The 19,606-nt window shown below is 34.3% G+C and overlaps 1 protein-coding gene across 12 annotated transcripts in view; it reads right to left on the bottom strand.

The window, feature by feature from the left end:
- Window positions 1–19,606, bottom strand: part of LOC127847287 (uncharacterized) — a 382,744-nt gene that overhangs the window by 234,554 nt on the left and 128,584 nt on the right. Inside the window, exons 3-5 of one of the 12 annotated variants that reach the window (XM_052379108.1) lie at window positions 16,665–17,493; window positions 3,488–3,677; window positions 1,827–2,778 (exon numbers count right to left, since the gene is read on the bottom strand). The exons of 4 other annotated variants lie outside the window; for them this stretch is intronic. In XM_052379108.1, coding sequence (XP_052235068.1) covers window positions 2,417–2,778; window positions 3,488–3,677; window positions 16,665–17,493 — 1,381 coding nt within the window. In that variant the 3' untranslated portion in view covers window positions 1,827–2,416. Of the gene's footprint in view, window positions 1–1,826; window positions 2,779–3,487; window positions 3,678–4,245; window positions 4,513–4,888; window positions 4,999–5,155; window positions 5,383–13,652; window positions 15,768–16,474; window positions 17,494–19,606 lie in introns of those variants that run through there. 7 more of the 12 variants (XM_052379103.1, XR_008033898.1, XM_052379114.1 and 4 more) reach the window with 7 other exon arrangements.

Raw genomic sequence — 19,606 nt, 5'->3', positions numbered from 1 at the left:
TCACACTCACTTTGTATAAAGCCCCACACTTAATCATGCTAACTTTGTATACCGCCCCACACTTGATTTCACCTACTTTGTATAAGGCCCCACACTTGATCACACTTAATTGGTATATATTTTAATAATTAATAATATTTGTGTTATGAATAAAGAGTCAAATAACACAGCCAAATACAACAAGAAACATGTGAATACAAAATATATGAAAAATGTGTGGACATATTTGCATTATGGACGTTTTCTGCCATTTGCAATGGCAATGGTTATATATCAATATATTAAAATTAACACCCGAGTATCTTTATGAAAAAAACTGGCAATCCAGAGGAAAAATCCAGTTAAGACAGAAAGCGTCGCCCTGATTGACCTGTGTTGACTCGACTGTCTAATCTGGAAAGACTTTTTATACACATGCATTAAGCCCCGTTTTCCCAGAGCAAGGCTCATATACAAAGGCAGCAACACCATTGTACACGTGTGTTATGGCAATATTTTCAGGTAGCATCATGAATGAGTAAAAAATATGGCCTCTAAAGTGGTATCAAGGCTATTTTATGAATTATCTTAGTGATCGAGTTTTTGTACATGTGACCCAGATTTAAAGTCGGCCTAGATAATGACTACATGATTATGCTTTGTCACCTTCAGCACTCCATGTCCAGGTTTAAAGAGACCTTTTCACGTTGTGGTAAATTAACAAAGCTAAAAAAGTTGATTCGGATTCGAAAATTTTCGTTTTAGTTATGATATTTGTGAGGAAACAGTAATACTGAACGTTTAACATGCTCTAAAATAGCCATTATATGCATCTTTTGACGATTTAAAAACCTGAACATTATAAAGCGTTGCAGCGTGAAACGATTAAATAATCTGGAGAGTTCTGTTGTTGTCGTTATATTTTGTGAAACTACGATGATTGCAGTGTTTTAGACTTGTTAGGGAGCCAATCTTTAATTTACATGTACATGCATGTAATTGTTATCTTGGAATATATCATGCTTAATTAAAATTGATTGCATTGTATTTCATTACTATTTTAAACCGGAGAATTCATGCCAAAAGACTAATGGTAATCAATTTATGTTTATTGCATATTATTTTTAATAAGATCAATTAAACTGGTTCTTACTATTGGTATTTCTTAAATGTCTTGCAGCTACTTAATTTTACATGAATGCACTGTTGTAATTTTGGCTTATGTGAAACTCATTACTTTAAAATGTTTGAATATCAATTATAAAAAACAATTATATGAATTTTTATAATGTAAGTGCATGTATATCAGGGTAGGGAAGAGTGAGGAAAAACTATATGCTATAATATATACTATTTCAAAGAATGCAATATATATATATGAGATCGGGCACGAGTTGTCATATTATACCATATTTTATTAAACGAGTTCAGGAATTTTGTTAGTAAGCGAGCCTTTGGCAAATTTTCTGAATGAGTTTAATAAATTATGGTATAATATGACAACGAGTGTCGGATCTTTTGAATCACATGCTTTTAAATGATCAAATTAAATAAATATTTACGCAAACATAATGATAAATCCCGAATGTTGATTACATTTCGTGACGTCATTTGACGTTGCAACGTCATTTCAGCAAAATAACAAAATGCGATTGGTCAATAAACGAAAACTAAGCCAATGAAAACGTTTAAAATGTTGTCTTACACATGTGTAATTTAAAATAATATTTTATGGTTGTATTAAATAGGAAACAGGGTATAGTATATGATAAAATTCTAATTGTTTTATATAAGAACACCATTTGCAAAAATAAACACCTTGAAAAATATAAAGGGGCAAACACAAAATGTCTTGATTTTGATAGTGTAAAATGTAAACTTGGGTTAATAAAATGGTAAAATGCTGCATCGCTATAATTTTCATATTAACTTATACTGAATTAACATTTATTCATTTAATTGAACTGGAAGAGAATATTTGAACATTTCATTGGGTATTAATTTTGATCCAATCCTGAGTTAAGGTCATTAAAATTAAAAAAGAAAGGTGTTTTCAAAGCAGGAAACAACAATTTTCATCATATTTAAAAACCAAGGATTAAACAAATTTCAAGTAATCTTCTCTACGTGTGTAATGTATGTTAAAAACATGAAAGCCAATATACATAAATTGAGTGCGATTTTGATGTAAGGTAAATAAAATAAATTATTCTCTGAACTAAAATCATTTTAACGTGATAAGTGAAATAGAAATACACAAATAATGTTCAAAGATTTAACTTAATACATTCATAGCACTTATAATGTCCACATATACTCTTTATTAATACTATCATTGTTATGGTATCATATCACAATGCTCTAATTGTAGAACAGAATATTCTCAAGGCCAATTTAACTAATCTGAATAATAAAACAAGATGCTTCTTAAAAAACACTATTGTGCTTTGAACACCTGGATACTATTGTTAAAAAAAGGTCCGACAATTATGCAAGCGGTGTGTCTGTTGTAGCAGACTGACCATGGGTTATCCATTCCATCCTTCTCCGTAGCAAGAGTGGCCATCTTCCTTCTTCCCTCACTGTCCAACTGTATGATATAGACGTTGGGGTATTGGCCTCCACATACCAGCACTTGCCCGGAAGGTGTCACATTTACACCAATTGGCCATTTGGCCAGTGCTGGGTCAGTAAAGGTAAACAGGACTGACCCATCCCTGGCAAGGGTAAGAAGCTTGTGCTTGGAGTGGTTAGTGATGTACAACTTGTCCCCTGTGGGACTCACAGCACACCTGTTAACTGCAATACAGAGTAGCATCAAGCAATTAAATAATATGTATTGCAATTGATAACAAATCTCGTTAAAACTGTATTAATTGTATATTGTTAAATACAATAAATTATGCAACAAATGATTAAGGTCTGCATTAAAATCCAATAATAATCATTAACTAGGTTTGGCACAAAGTTTTGTTCCAGTGCTTTGATTTCGCTCAATATTTGGGATGTTTGCATGTGACTGGTGCTTCAAGAATTGATGTCTACAACAACAACACAGAAGGAAATACTTACACTGAAAAATGTATCAGGTGATGTAACTACATGCAGTAGTTACAGATTATCTATACATATACACAGGATTATAATGTTATTGAAACATATATTGAGATATTTTACATGACAATCATACATATAAGTAACTTTAAAGTACTTTTGTTTCTGAAATTGAAATATTATATATAGTTTATTGATCAATTATAAAAGACAGTTGTTTTTTTCACAAGTCCATACTCAATTGTTGAACATTTCAAATACACCAAAAACTATTGACTAAAGTTAACAGTAATTTAAAAACACATTAATGTTCATTTATAGACATGTCATACACTGAATGAACTAAACGTGACATTGCATTCTTAACTGTGGAGGGAATAATGCAATGATGCTATATTCTATATATATATGTATTTAACCTAAAATATAAATTGTATAATTTTGCTATTCTTACCTGTCTCATAACATGATGTATCCTCATACATCTTGCTGACAAATTTCCCACTGAGTGTGTACATGTACAGGGCAGTATTAGAAGTAATATACAGGTCTCCTTGGTGGAAGGCAATACCACTACATGTATGTTGTAACTGAAGCTTTTTTCCCATGACCAGCTGCCTGTTGTTTACTGTGATGAACTGGACCTCATGTGTGTTTGAATCTGGACCATTAAGAGTCACAGCCACCACACTGGGTGTGATCTCACACATATCCCATGGCCGGGCAGTCACTCTACGGTGACTCACCACCTGGTACTGCTGGTCAAGGAGCTTGATTTTCTTATTATCATTGTCTGCAACCAGCACCTGTCTGTCTGGGAGTACACAGATGGCTGATATACTGCATTCATTTGAATCACTTGATATTTTTAAATTATGTACTGTGTGAGACTTTCCCTGCACAGTGAACACCTTGTTTGGATCCTCATGTCCCAACAATGTCTGGGTACTGTGTTCAATCCGTCCAAGACCAGATAGTATGGACAAGTACTGTACAATTTCATGGTTAGGCTGGAATGATATGGAAACTTTAGCCTGAAGAGAATTTTCCTTCAGATAGGTTTCAGACTGCTGTATTTTATCCTCGCATTTCCTGATGGCTATAAAGGATAGTTCCAGTTTGCTTTTATCACTGATATCCTGTATGGCGTCACGAAGTTGTTTCAATTCATCCCTTAGCCTGATGCATTTGTCAACATCACTTTTGGCAGAGGCTTGTAGTTTGGTGAGAGTATCTTTCATTTTCTTCAGTGTCTTCTGTTCGATTGTGTCTAAGGCTGAATTGATATTTTGGCGAGTTTTCTGTATCGTGTGTAACTGCTTGTCATATGAACTTTGAACATATTGAATGCTAGCCTCTTGGTTGTCTTGAAGTTTTTTTATTTCTTCCAGAATAGTTTTGATAGAAACTGACAGTTTTTGAAGATCTGTGGACTGACCTTTCACTTTGTCGGAAATAAGAGTTACCTTTTGGCAGAGTCTGAAAGAAAAGACATTTAAAAACACTGTAAACTATATTAAATACTAAAATACTTTCTTTAAGTACTTTGGTAACATCAGAATGAGAGCCCAGAGATAAGAGTCCAGCATTACATGGTATATATATATACTTTTTGTACTGGATGTAAAATCAGAGCCCCATTAATGATTTACTAGGAAGCTTAAAACTGCAGGCTTCTATTTATAATTACTGTACATGCAAAAATCAATGGTTTCTTGAAATGAAAAAAAAACACTAATTTTTTACAAATAGTTTTGGCTAATAATGTTACCTTCTTGCAAAGAAGATTGAAAACACTACACTATTTTCTTAATGTTAGTGTTTTTTCTATAATTAAAATAAAGACATAGTATACCTGTGGTTAAGGAATGCACAATTTGTACAGCACAGCTCACTGTGTTCATCACAATACATTTTCAGACTTTTTTCTTTATGGACATCACATTTCAGAAGAAAATCTTCCACCTTCTTGGCCACCGGCCATTTCTTCATATCCCTTCTTCCAAAGGTGGCATGTTTTGTAAACAACGTGTTGTGCACGTAAACACATTCTCCACAGAAAAACGTCACACAAGATTCACAGTAGAAATCAGCCATTTCACCCAGTTTCTTTTCTTCGCAGGTCGAGCATAAGAAGTCTTGGAGAATGTCAGATCCCTTGTCAATGGTGGATTGTGAAAAGGTTGCCATTTTACTGAATAAGTTCTATTAACACAGACAATTTAGATCTATTTACCTTTGATGTAACTTATAGAGGTCAGTATCTCTTAATGCTAGTAGGCTATTTCAATGATATGAACACATTACGCCCATCGAACTTTGGTCCTTAGTCCGATTACTGCCGAGCACTACCACTATCAAACTGAGATAAAACTCAAGTTTGTTGAAAGGTTCAAATCCAGTAGGCAAACTTTCTTATCTGTCATGCGAACTGTTGGGTAGGATAATAAAACTTAAAGCGTTAAAGGCCACTTGCTCGCTATTGCACACTCGAGTTTATTGAGAGCGTGTCTAAACGCAAATGTCGAGATGTGTGTTCACTGTTTAACCTCCTATGGATTCTATAGAGATAACTTTGTCCAAAATAACACATAATATGCCTTTTTATACTTGCTGAAATCATAGAATGCCTGATGACAAGTGTATTATGAGAATCGTTTAATATAACATTTCAAACCCAAAGTGCGTTTGCTTTTTTGGTCAACACCACAGTTCGTCGATGTAAACCATTTCTATTGTGAAACGAAACGCATGTTCATTGTAGTTATCATAATTCGACATCATTATCGTCATCAAAATCAGCATCGTAATATCATAACATTCATTATCGTCATAATGACCATGAGCATAATCAGCAGCATTTTTCTCATCACCATTTTATCAATGTTTTTATCAGCGGTCAATTACTATTCGCTTTGTTATGAACATATCAGATATAGTCATGTCTGGTAACTGCATTAATTCTTCAAACGTGATATTAAAGGGGCCTATTCACGTTTTGGAAAATTGACAAAATTACAAAATATTGTTTCAGATTCGCAAATGTTCGTTGTAGTTATAATACTTGTGAGGAAACAGTAATACTGAACATTTACCATGCTCTAAAATATCAATAATATTCATCTTTTGACGATTTAAAAACCTGAAAATTAAAAAGCGTTGCAACGCGAAACGATTTCATAATTTGGAGAGTTCTGTTGTTGTCGTTATTTTTGTTATACTACGAAGATTGCTATATAAAGTATAAAATACTTCACTGATTGTATGAACACTGATTGCCGAACAGTCTAAGCTTTAGACTTTTACTCCGGGGTCAGTGGTTCGAGGAAGTACGGATTGTTGTTGATGATGATGTTAATAATGAACATGAAGGTCGCTGTGGTGTTTTCGTTTTTGCTCTTGATAATGAAGGTGATGTTCTGATGCTGATGCCGATGATGGTAAGGAGGATTTCGATAAGGATAAGAAGGGGAGATGTTGATGAAAAGAATTATGAACAACTGCAATCAACGTTTGTTCAATGATCACTAACAACAAACATGGAACACAAAAAGGTGTAAATACGAAAGTCTGGTCATCTGCAATGAAGTGCGTTCCTACTGTTAGCATAAGTGTGATGCAAAAAGAACAAAATTTAGGATTTTTATTACAGAAACACTGATATAAATTTAAAATGTTGCGAAGTTTGGTAACACAATTATTCGCGCAGAGTTGGTTCAATAAATTTTATTTTATATGTTAATTAGTTAATGATGGTTACATTATTACATACAATTTTGGTACAGTTTGTACATGTTTCAAGTGTAAAATATCATAAATATATATCTAATCATTCATATCAATATAATCGCACTAATGACAACTCAATGTTTACTCAAGTCACGCGTACTTTATCTGATGTCTAAAATTTTGCTGCAATCAGAATTGATTAATAGTCGTGTATGAGTACAATAAAGACTGTAAGAATGTATTTAAATCAATAGTTCATATCGACACATGTTCTTATTGAATTGTAATGTATAATACATTTACTGTTTGTACACACTATTGTACAATTGTTTCGCAGTTTGTGAGTGATAAGGTTTCCCAACGCTGACGATAATAAATTGTTATATAAACAAAATATTCATTGGTTATTTGCTGTGCTTGTTAAACATGACGTATTCCTGTTATACTTAAGTTAATATGTTACCTGTAAACTTTAGATAACCATTAGACAACCATACAGAGAGGACAGCTGAGTTTAAGGCTAAACCGTTGGTGATCGCTGTGAGTAGTTGGATTGTACCCGACCTATGTATAGCCTAAATTTTATGGGACGTATTTTTAGCCTTGTTTGTTCAACACTTTACACAAAAACATTACGCCCAGTGTTCCCAGAGTGAGGCTCATATCTTTCGAATTTCAAAGACTAGTACCCCGAAGGCAAATGGTCTAAGCCTGTGTAGTCTGCATAGGCTACTCAGGGACGACAGGTTGAGCAAATTGGGTATTTTTCGTTTACAAATGTTGTCCTAAATTAGCCTGTGTGGACTGCACAAGTGAATATGTGAAAACAATTTAAGTAAATGCATTAAGACCAGTTTTCCCAGAAAAAGGTTCATGTTATGTCTTGAAAAGCTGTATCAGTGATTTTGAAAACACACTTTTAACATTTGATAAAACATAAGTAATTCAGTAAGTGCAGATACGTAGATGTTATCCCCGCTCTGGTAAGTGTCGTGACTTTTGAATAGGTTACACAGAGGATATTTGTTGGATTCGGTGGAATATCGATTTATTTCACGAGTGATCATAAAAATATATATACCAAGTCTCATGACAGTGCAGTCAAATAGAATCATCATTCTAAGTTATTCTTACAATCCAGATTGTTATATCATTGATTGCAAATGATTGACAATGCACTTGCAAATCTAGGTTTCAAAAACATATTCACAAAATATATGTAGTTACCATGTTTCAGGCTTATTTAAAACGAGGCCTCCATCCTAATGGTCGAACAAGGAATGCGTGAATGCAGTTTCTGCTCTCGTGGACTGACATTTCACAGAAACTGGACGTTTAGACATTGGATTTAATGCCATGTAGCTCTGTGAAAATGGGGCTTAATAAATGTGCTTTACGTCCATTTCTTGGATAGAACAAGTACTTGGTGTCTCATTGGGAGATGTAAAGAACGCTTCCACTGCGGGGGGAGTGTGTCTGAAATAAAATATGAAGCATGTTGGTAAAGATAAATGACTTGGCCTATAGTTTGATATTTGTGGTACATCTTTAATCCCCTTTCAATAATAAGGTGTCTTGTCCATCGCAGAGACACTGGGGGAATCTGGAGGCAAATGGGAGTTATTCTGTAGAGCCTGCGTTTGTTCGTATAGCTTCTTATGCAGGTTATAAGTCATCTGGTTTCAATTGAACCTGGTAAAACAGGGTTTAATGCATATGCATAAATTGCCATCCCAGATTAGCCTGTGCTGTCCGCATAGACTGACTTTTCTTTTAAGAGACTTCCTATAACAAAAAGTACCAACAAGAAGAAAGTTTAGTCTCACATAAGCCTGTGTAAAATGCAAGGCTTATCTGGGTTATTTCATGAGGCACATGCATTAAGCCCATTTTCATAGAGCAAGTCATCATTGTGTTATATTCTCTGTTTGCAGAGACGGGTGTGTCCCTACTTCTTAACAGCTCGGCCCTGCTTACGTACAAAGTCAGCTCCAACATTCAACTCATGAAGGGCAAGCGGTACAAATGGAGACGTACATCGCCGATATGAGGTCCACATTCCTTCCAACCTCCTCTGCTGGCTTTAATCTCAAAATGAGGTCCGCACAAGCAAGTGGGGAGATTTTATTTATTCCAGCATCAGTCTCTAATATCAGCCTCGCTCTTGGAAAACGGTGCTTAATCCATGTGCGTAAAGTGGTGTCCAGGATAAGCAGTATGTACAGGCTAGGATTAGCAGTATGTACAGGCTATGATTAGCAGTATGTACAGGCTAGGATTAGCAGTATGTACAGGCTAGGTATAGCAGTATGTACAGGCTAGGATTAGCAGAATGTACAGGCTAGGTATAGCAGTATGTACAGGCTATGATTAGCAGTATGTACAGGCTAGGATTAGCAGTATGTACAGGCTAGGATTAGCAGTATGTACAGGCTAGGTATAGCAGAATGTACAGGCTAGGATTAGCAGTATGTACAGGCTAGGATTAGCAGAATGTACAGGCTAGGATTAGCAGTATGTACAGGCTAACCAGGGACAACGCGTTTCACTTTGATGATTTTTTTCGTTCAAAGAAGTCTCATCTAAAGGCAAATCCAGTTTTTGCGGAAAGTGTTGTTTCTTATAAACATGTGCAAACTGCACAGGCTAATATGGAACAACGCTATACGCACATGCATTAAGTCCTGTTTACTCAGACAAAGTGTCATTTGTAAAATCTCCAACAGTAAAAAGTTCTGTGATTTTTATAAGGCAAGGTTTAAAAAGTTCCTGGTTGTGTTTAGTAGAAAAGTCGAATGTGAAATTTTCAAAGTAACCACTTAAAGTGGAATTTTCGAAGTCATATTTTAAAGCGAGAATTTCAAAGTCATCACTGGGAGTGAAATTTTAAAAGTCATCACTGAAAGTGGAATTTTCACAGTCATCAATTAAAGTGGAATTTTCAAAGTCATCACTTAAAGTGGAATTTTCAAAGTCATCACTTAGAGTGAAAATTTCAAAATCATAACAGTGAAATCTTCAAAGTCATAAAATGCTCAAAGTCATCATTTAGAGTGAAATCTTCAAAGTCATGAAATGTTCAAAGTCATCACTGAAAGTGGAATTTTCAAAGTCATCACTTACAGTGAAAATTTAAAAATCATCACTTGAAGTGAAATCATCCAAGTCATCACTTAAAGTGTAACTTTCAAAGTCATCACTCAGTGCGAAATCTTCAAAGACATCACTTTAAGTGAAATTTTCAAAGTCATCACTGGTTTTTCAAAGTGATCTGTTATCTGAAGCATTTTGTTCAATGTTTACATGATACTGTTATTATGTATGGGACATACATTTTCTTATATTGTATGTGTTTGACCTACCCTTGAATTTAACACGAACACATTGGAAAAAAAAACAGACACAAATTCCTCATTTTTTGTCAAAATAAGAAATATCTGAATTTACGTGTCAATGAAAGTCATTTGTAAAAAAAAACAACATGAAATTTCATGCCAACAAAAAGCGATGATTTTACAGTATTCTGCTTTCTGCTCACTGAAAATATCTAATATTGTATATTTTGCACGTAATATATTTACTGGGTTATGGTGTGCTTATACAAAAATCTGTGAATAAGTACATTTTATGCTAATTCTAACCATTGATTACCAATTATGCTAATTCTAACCATTGATTACCTTTGATGCTAATTCTAACCATTGACGGATGACTTTGGACATACATGGAGCAGTTCAGCCTCGTTCTGGAAAAAAGGCTTTACAGGAAGTCTCTTGAAACTGAAAATAAAGTTTAGGCAGAACGTGTCGTTCCAGATTAGCCTGTGTGGACTGCATAGGCTTATCTTGGAGACACTTTACGAACTTGTATACATTCGTGTTTTCCCAGAGCCAAAATTAGTATCTTTGTAGTCATTTGTTGTGTATTCATCTTTATTTGATGTTGATGTTTTTTTTAATCATAATTACTGATTTTATTAACATTTGAATAACAATTTATCAATTTGATGTCTTGAGGTTTCTAACACCACAACTCACTTCTAGGAAAAAGTCAACAGATGTGTGTCTTTCTCTAGAAAACTTGCGTTAGCGTTAAGTGCCTTCCCAGTCTGTGCCATCTGCACAGGCTAATAAGGGACGACACTTTCAGTCTAGAGTGGTTTTCATTTAGGAGATAATTCCTTTCAACCACAAATTCCGTGAAAGGGGTCTTCACTGATTAGCATGTGCAGACTGCACAGGCTAATCTGGGACGGCACTTCACACTCATGCAGTAAGCCAAGTTTTTCCAGAACGGGTAGTTTCAATATGTGCCCACACATTTTCTCCCATGTCGGCAATACCAATATGTGTCATAAATTAAACAATTTTTTTTAAAGATAAATACATTTTATTATGTGAGACAACTTTGGTACATATTTTATTTGATGCTATACCGGTATATACATATTTGATAATTTGTACAAATACTGTTTAATCTGTATACAAACAGATGCCAACAATACTAGATTGATATCACTTGTACATTTAGCTAATGAACAACTTTAATTTACCTTGAAGGGTATTTGTTGTTTATTTGGGTTTATATTTTCGTTAGCAAACAAATTACAATTTTTTATACGGAGAAAACAAGGTAATTAGTTTAAATATAATCTAAACACCACCAAAAAGTGTAACTATAGTGTCGGAAAGCTTACGTATACTAAAACAGAGTTTCTAAATTTTTTCGAAACAGTTTAATTGTATTAATACTTGATACGAATAGAAAATTAATTTTACTCGCAATTTAAACATTCATGTATTTTAAGGAATTTAAAATAAATGTTAAAAAACATTGAAAAAGAAAAATGAAATGAAGATATGTATGCTGAAACAGTGTTAACATACACACAAGAAAATACACATATGATATTCCGGTTTTTGTGGAGATTGTCTCTGGACACAGACTTACTGTAGACATAAATATTGTGAAATTATAGCTTCAATTGGAAAACAAATACATCAGATTAACAGTAAGATTTGGTAAATATGGACAAACATTTTAGAATGCAAAACAAGAAGCCTATAATGAACTTTAGGTAGGTAAATAAGTAGAGATTTTGATGCAATTTGTTGATAAGAAATATCCTCATTTTATAAATGGAAACCAGCCAAAAAAATGTTCATGCTAAGAAATGAAACTAACCTTACCATATACTTATAGATGTTTAGTTGTTAACCAAATTTCATGTTACAAGCAACTCGACTGTTTACATCAAAATAAAAAGTAAACAGTGATTCGATCCCACTTCTGCAAAAGGTGCATAATAACAAAAATGTATTTCTAACAATCATTTGGATTGCTTAGTTTATATTCTATATACACTATCGTCTTAAGGAATGTGGTGTCTTGAAAGACTTAGTATAAAATACCACATTAGTCTTATAAGTAAATATATAAAGAGTGTAGTTAACAAATCTGAAATATATCTAACTTAACAAATAATTGTGTATCAATGTTTTAAAGCAAGGGTAATTCTTATTACACTTACTTTGTATAAGCCGCACTTTTAATCACAATTACTTTGTATAAGGCCCCACACTTAATCACACTTCATATAATGCCCCGCACTTAATTTGTATCAGGTCCCACACTTTATCACACTTAAAAACACTTACTTTGTATAAGCTCCGCACTTAATCATACTCACTTTGTTAAAGACCACTCTTAATCACACTTACTTTGTATAAGGATCCACACTTAACCACACTTAATACTTATAAGGCCCCACTCTTAATCACACTTACTTTGTATAAGGCCCCACACTTAATCACACTTCATATAATGCCCCACACTTAATTTGTATCAGGTCCTACACTTTATCACACTCACTTTGTATAAGGCCCAACACTTAATCATGCTTACTTTGTTTAAGGCCACACATTTAATCATGCTCACTTTGTATGCGGCCCCACACTTGATGACACTCACTTTGTATAAGGCCTCCCACTTAATCACACTTACGTTGTATAAGGCCCCCACTTGATCACATTTTCTTTGTATAAGGCCCAACACTTGATCACACATACTGTGTATAAGGCCCCACACTTGATCACACTTACTTTGTATGAGGCCCAACACTTGATCACATCCACTTTGTATAAAGCCCAACACTTGATCACACTTACTTGGTATACATTTATATATCAATATGAATTGTGATATGAATAAAGAGTCAAATAACACAGCCAAATTCAACAAGAAACATGTGAACAGAAAATATATGAACAATGTGTGTACATATTTGTATAATGGGCTATTTCTGCCATTGCAATGGCTATGTTTATGTGTCAATATATTAACATAAACACCTGAGCATCGTTCTAAAAAAACTGGCAATCCACCCAGGCGAAAATCCAATTAAGTCAGAAAGTGTTGCCCTGGTTAACCTGTGTTGACTTGACTGGCTTATCTGGAAAGACACTTTACACATGCATTAAGCGCAGTTTTCCCAGAGCAAGGCTCATATACAAATGCAGCAACACCATTGTACAGGTGTATTATGGCAATATTTTCAGGAAGCATCATGAATGAGTAAAAAAATGTGGCATCTAAAGTGGTATCAAGGCTATTTTATGAATTAACTTAGTGATCGAGTTTTTTGTACATGTGACCCAGATTTAAACTCGGCCTAGATAATGACTACATGATTATGATTTGTCACCATCAGCACTCCATGTTCAGGTTTAAAGAGACCTTTTCACGTTGTGGTAAATTGACAAAGTTAAACAAATTAATTCGGATTCGCAAATTTTCGTTTTTAATTATGATATTTGTGAGGAAACAGTAATACTGAACGCTTACCATGGTGTATAATAGCTATTATATGCATCTTTTGACGATTTAAAAACCTGAACATTATAAAGCGTTGCAGCGCGAAACGATTCAATAATTTGGAGAGTTCTGTTGTTGTCGTTATATTTTGTGAAACTACGATGATTGCTTATATAAAAACATCAGTCATTGTAGGAGCACGGATGGCCGAGTGGTCTTAGTGGTAGACTTTTAGTCCATGACTCCAGGGGTCAGTGGTTCGAGTCCTGTTGAAACTTACTTTTTTGTATTTTTTTATTTTATTCTTGATGTTTACTGGAACAGTGTTTTAGACTTGTTAGGGAGCCAATCTTTAATTTACCTGTTCATGCATGTAATTGTTATCTTGGAATATATCCAACTTAATTAAAATAGATTGCATTGTATTTCATTACTATTTAAAACTGGAGAATTTATGCCAAAAGACTAATGGTAATCAATTTATGTTTATTGCATATTATTTTTAATAAGATCAATTAAACTGGTTCTTACTATTGGTATTTCTTAAATGTCTTGCAGCTACTTAATTCTACATGAATGCACTGTTGTAATTTTGGCTTATGTGAAACTCATTACTTAAAAATGTTAGAATATCAAATATAAAAAAAAACAATTATATGAATTTTTATAATGTAAGTGCATACATATAAGGGTAGGGAAGAGTGAGGAAGAACTAAATGTTATAACATATACAATTTCACAGAATGCAATATATATATATGTGATCAGGCACAAGTTGTCATATTATACCATATTTTATTAAACGAGTTCAGGAATTTTGTTAGTAAGCGAGCCTTTGACAAATTTCCTGGACGAGTTTAATAAAATATGGTTTAATATGACAACGAGTGTCGGATCTTTTTTGATCACATGCTTTTAAATGATCGAATTAAATACATATTTACGCAAACATAATGATAAATCCCGAATGTTGATTACATCTCGTGAGGTCATTTGACGTTGCAACGTCATTTCAGCAAAATAACAAAATGTGATTGGTCAATAAACGAAAACTAAGCCAATGAAAACGTTTAAAATGTTGTCTTACACATGTGTAATTTAAAATAATATTTTATGGTTGTATTAAATAGGAAACAGGGTATATGATAAAATTCTAATTGTTTTATATAAGAACACCATTTGCAAAAATAAACACTCTGGAAAATATAAAGGGGCACACACAAAATGTCTTGATAGTGTAAAGTCTTGTTCGAACAGCTTCGCACTGTAAACTCGGGTTAACAAAATGGCAAAATGCTGCATCGCTATAATTTTCATATTAACCGATGCTGAATTAACATTTATTCATTTAATTGAACTGGAAGAGAATATTGGAACATTTCATTGGGTATTAATTTTGATTCAAACCTGAGAAAAGGTCATTACAATTTTTAAAGAAAGGTGTTTTCAAAGCAGGAAACAACAATTTTCATCATATTTCAAAACCAAGGATTAAACAAATTTCAAGTAATCTTCTATACGTTTGTAATGTATGTTAAAACCATGAAAGCCAATATACATAAATCGAGTGCGATTTTGATGTCAGGTAAATAACATAAATTATTCTCTGAACTAAAATAATTTTCACGTGTTAAGTGAAAAAGAAATACACAAAGAATTTTCATAGATTTAACAACTTAATACATGCATAGCACTTATATTGTTCACATATACTCTTTATTAATACTATCATTGTTATGGTATCATATCACAATGCTCTAATTGTAGAACAGCATATTCTCATGGCCAATTTGAATAATCTGAATAATAAAACAAGATGCTTGTTAAATAACACTATTGTACTTTGAACACCAGGATACTATTGTTTCTAAAAAGTCCGACAATTATACAGGCGGTGTGTCTGTTGTAGCAGACTGACGATGAGTTAACCATTCCATCCTTCTCCGTAGCAAGAGTGGCCAGCTTCCTTTTTCCCTCACTGTCCAACTGTATGATAAAATAGTAGTTGGGGTATCGGGCTCCACATACCAGCACTTGCCCGGAAGGTGTCACATTTACACCAATTGGCCATTTGGCCAGTGCTGGGTCAGTAAAGGTAAACAGGACTGACCCATCCCTGGCCAGGGTAAGAAGCTTGTCCTTGGAGATGATGTACAACTTGTCCCCTGTGGGACTCACAGCACAACTGTATACTGCAATACAGAGTAGCATCAAGCAATTAAATAATATGTATAGCAATTGATAACAAATCTCGTTAAAACTGTATTAATTGTATATTGTTAAATACAATAAATTATGCAACAAATGATTAAGGTCTGCATTAAAATCCAATAATAATCATTAACTAGGTTTGGCAGGAAGTTTTGTTCCAGTGCTTTGTTTTCGCTCAATGTTTGGGATGTTTGCATGTGACTGGTGTTTCAAGAATTGATGTCTACAACAACAACACAGAAGGAAATACTAACACTGAAAAATGTGTCAGGTGATGTAACTACATGCACTAATTATAGATTTTCGATACATATACACAGGATTACAATGTTATTGAAACATATATTGAGATATTTTACATGACAATCATACATATAAGTAACTTTAAAGTATTTTTGTTTCTGAAATTGAAATACTATACATAGTTTTTTGATCAATTATACAAGACAGTTGTTTTCTTTACAAGTCCATACTCAATTGTTGAACATTTTAAATACACCAAAAATTATTGACTAAAGGTAACAGTAATTTAAAAACACATTAATGTTCATTTATAGACATGTCATACACTGAATGAACTAAACGTGACATTGCATTCTTAACTGTGGCTGGAATAATGCAATAATGCTACATTCAATATCTATGTATTCAACCTAAAATATAAATTTCATAATTTTGCTACTCTTACTTGTCGCATAACCTGATGGTTCCTCATACATCTTGCTGACAAATTTCCCACTGAGTGTATACTTGTACAGTGCAGTCCCAGAAGTAATATACAGGTCTCCTTGGTGGAAGACAAGACCATAACATGTATGTTGTAACTGAAGCTTTTTTCCCATCACCAGCTGCCTGTTGTTTACTATGATGAACTGGACCTCATTTGTGTTTGTATCTGAACATTTAAGAGTCACAGCCACCTCACTGGGTGTGATCTCACACATACCTTCTGGCGTGCCAGTACCACTCCAGTGACTCACCACCTGGTACTGCTGGTCAAGAAGCTTGACATTCGCATTTTTTCCGTCTACAACCAGGACCTTTCTGTCTGGTAGAACACAGATGGCTGTGATACTGCATTTTTGTGAATCACTTGATATGTTAACATTGTGTTCAGACTTCCCCTGCACAGTGATTACCTTGTTTGGATTCCCTTGTCCCATCAAAGTCTGAGTACTGTGTTCAATCTGTCCAAGACCAGACAGTTTGGACAAGTACTGTATAATTTCACTGTTGGGCTGAAATGTTATTGAAACATTAGCCTGAAGAGAATTCCCCTTCAGAAAGGTTTCAGACTGCTGTATTTTATCCATGCATTTCCTGGTGGCTATAAAGGATAGTTCCAGTTTGCTTTTATCACTTATATCCTGTATTGCGTCTCGAAGTTGTTGCAATTCATCCCGAAGCCTGATGCATTTGTCAACATCACTTTTAGAAGAGGCTTGTAGTTTGGTCAGAATATCTTTCATTTCCTTCAGTGTCTTCTGTTCAATTGTGTCTAAGGCTGCATTTATTTTTTGGCGAGTTTCCTGTATCGTGTATAACTGCTCATCATATGAACTTTGAACATATTGAATGCTAGCCTCTTGGATGTTTTGAAGTTTTGTTATTTCTTCCAGTATAGTTTTGATAGAAACTGACAATTTTTGAAGGTCTGTGGACTGAACTTTTACTTTGTCGGATATAAGAGTTACCTGTGGGCAGAGTCTGAAAGAAAAGAGAAATAAAAACATTGTAAACTATATACAATACTAAAATACTTTCTTTAAAGCTTTGGCATGGGAATCTTTTAGTACTTTGGCAACATCAGAATGAGATTGATTTTAAAGTCCAGCATTAAGAGTCCAGCAATATATTCACACATATGGCCAGTTAAAGGGTCTCTGATTTAGAATTGGTCATGGGGTTGTATCTCCATACCCTTTTTTTATCCCATAAGGGTACCTAACATATTATTATACATAAATATGTCATTTATTTAACGTCTTATACAAGAAAATATATAGCGACATTAATTGCGAGGTATATAAAATTTCAATTTCAGACGCGATTGTGGTTTTCGATTTAAGACCTGAATGTGATATTTGATTGAATTACCTCCCCTACACCCCCTCATAGTAGTTAAAGGTGCCTAGAACGCGGGGTTGTATACTGACCCCGTGTTTAATACTGACCTCGTAAGTATAGTCTGAAAAGTACCGAGACCGCGTAACTGGCACTATGTAATAGTATATATAAATATATATATATATATATATATATATATTCACACATATGGCCAGTTACGGGGTCTCTGATTTAGAAATAGGTTATGGGGTTCCCACTTTAAATACATGTATCTCCATACCCTTTTTTATCCGATATAAACACGAATTAAGGTATATAGGGGTACCTACTATTATTATTGTATATAAATACGTCATTTATTTAACGTCTTATACAAGGAAATATATAGCGAACTTATTTGCGAGGTATATACAATTTCAATTTCAGACCTGATTGTGGTTTTCGATTTAAGACCTTATTGTGAGATTTGATTGCATTACCTCCCCTACACCCCCCTCATAGTAATTAAAGGAGCCTAGATTGCGGGGTTGTATATAGACCCCGTTTTTTATATTGACCTCGTAAGTACAGTCTGAAAACTACAGAGACCGCGTAACTGGCACTATGTATTGGTATATATATATAAATATATATATATATATATATATATATAAACATTTATATATTGAAATCTAAAGCCTAAGTATTTATTTCATCAGTTATATTACTGGAGGTATTCAAAGCCCCATTTAGTGATTTACTAAGATGGCTTTAAACTGCAGTCTTCTATTTATAATTACTGTACATGCAAAAGTTAATAGTTTCTTGAAATAAATAAAACAAGGGCTGTTGGTAAAACATGCATGCCCCCCATATGGGCTCTAAGTTGTAGTGACAGCCATTTTGTAAATATGTTTTTGTCACTGTGACCTTGACCTTTGACCTAGTGACCTGAAAATCAATAGGGGTCATCTGCGAGTCATGATCAATGTACCTATGAAGTTTCATGATCCTAGCCATAAGCTTTCCTGAGTTATCATCAGGAAACCATTTTAATATTCGGGTCACTGTGACCTTGACCTTTGACTTAGTGACCTGAAAATCAATAGGGGTCATCTGCCAGTCATGATCAATGTACCTATCAAGTTTCATGATCCTAGGCATAAGCGTTCTTGAGTTATCATCCGGAAACCATTTTACTATTTCGGGTCACCGTGACCTTGACCTTTGACCTAGTGACCTGAAAATCAATAGGGGTCATCTGCTAGTCATGATCAATCTACCTATCAAGTTTCATGATCCTAGGCATAAGGGTTCTTGTATTATCATCCGGAAACCATTTTACTATTTCGGGTCACCGTGACCTTGAACTTTGACCTAGTGACCTGAAAATCAATAGGGGTCATTTGCTAGTCATGATTAATCTACCTATGAAGTTTCATGATCCTAGGCATAAGCGTTCTTGAATTATCATCCGGAAACCATTTTACTATTTGGGGTCACAGTGACCTTGACCTTTGACCTAGTGACCTCAAAATTAATAGGGGTCATCTATGCGTCATTATCAATGTACCTATGAAGTTTCATGATCCTAGGCCTAAGCGTTCTTGAGTTATCGTCTGACAACCACCTGGTGGACGGACAGACCGACCGACAGACCGACATGAGCAAAGCAATATACCCCCTCTTCTTCGAAGGGGGGCATAAAAATGTTTCAGTGATATTATAAACAAGAGCTGTCACCATAGGATGACATATGCCCCCTATAAACGCT

The sequence above is a fragment of the Dreissena polymorpha genome, chromosome 10 (assembly GCF_020536995.1).
Source record: "Dreissena polymorpha isolate Duluth1 chromosome 10, UMN_Dpol_1.0, whole genome shotgun sequence".
NCBI lineage: Eukaryota > Metazoa > Mollusca > Bivalvia > Myida > Dreissenidae > Dreissena > Dreissena polymorpha.
This window is presented reverse-complemented; position numbering and strand designations above follow the sequence as displayed.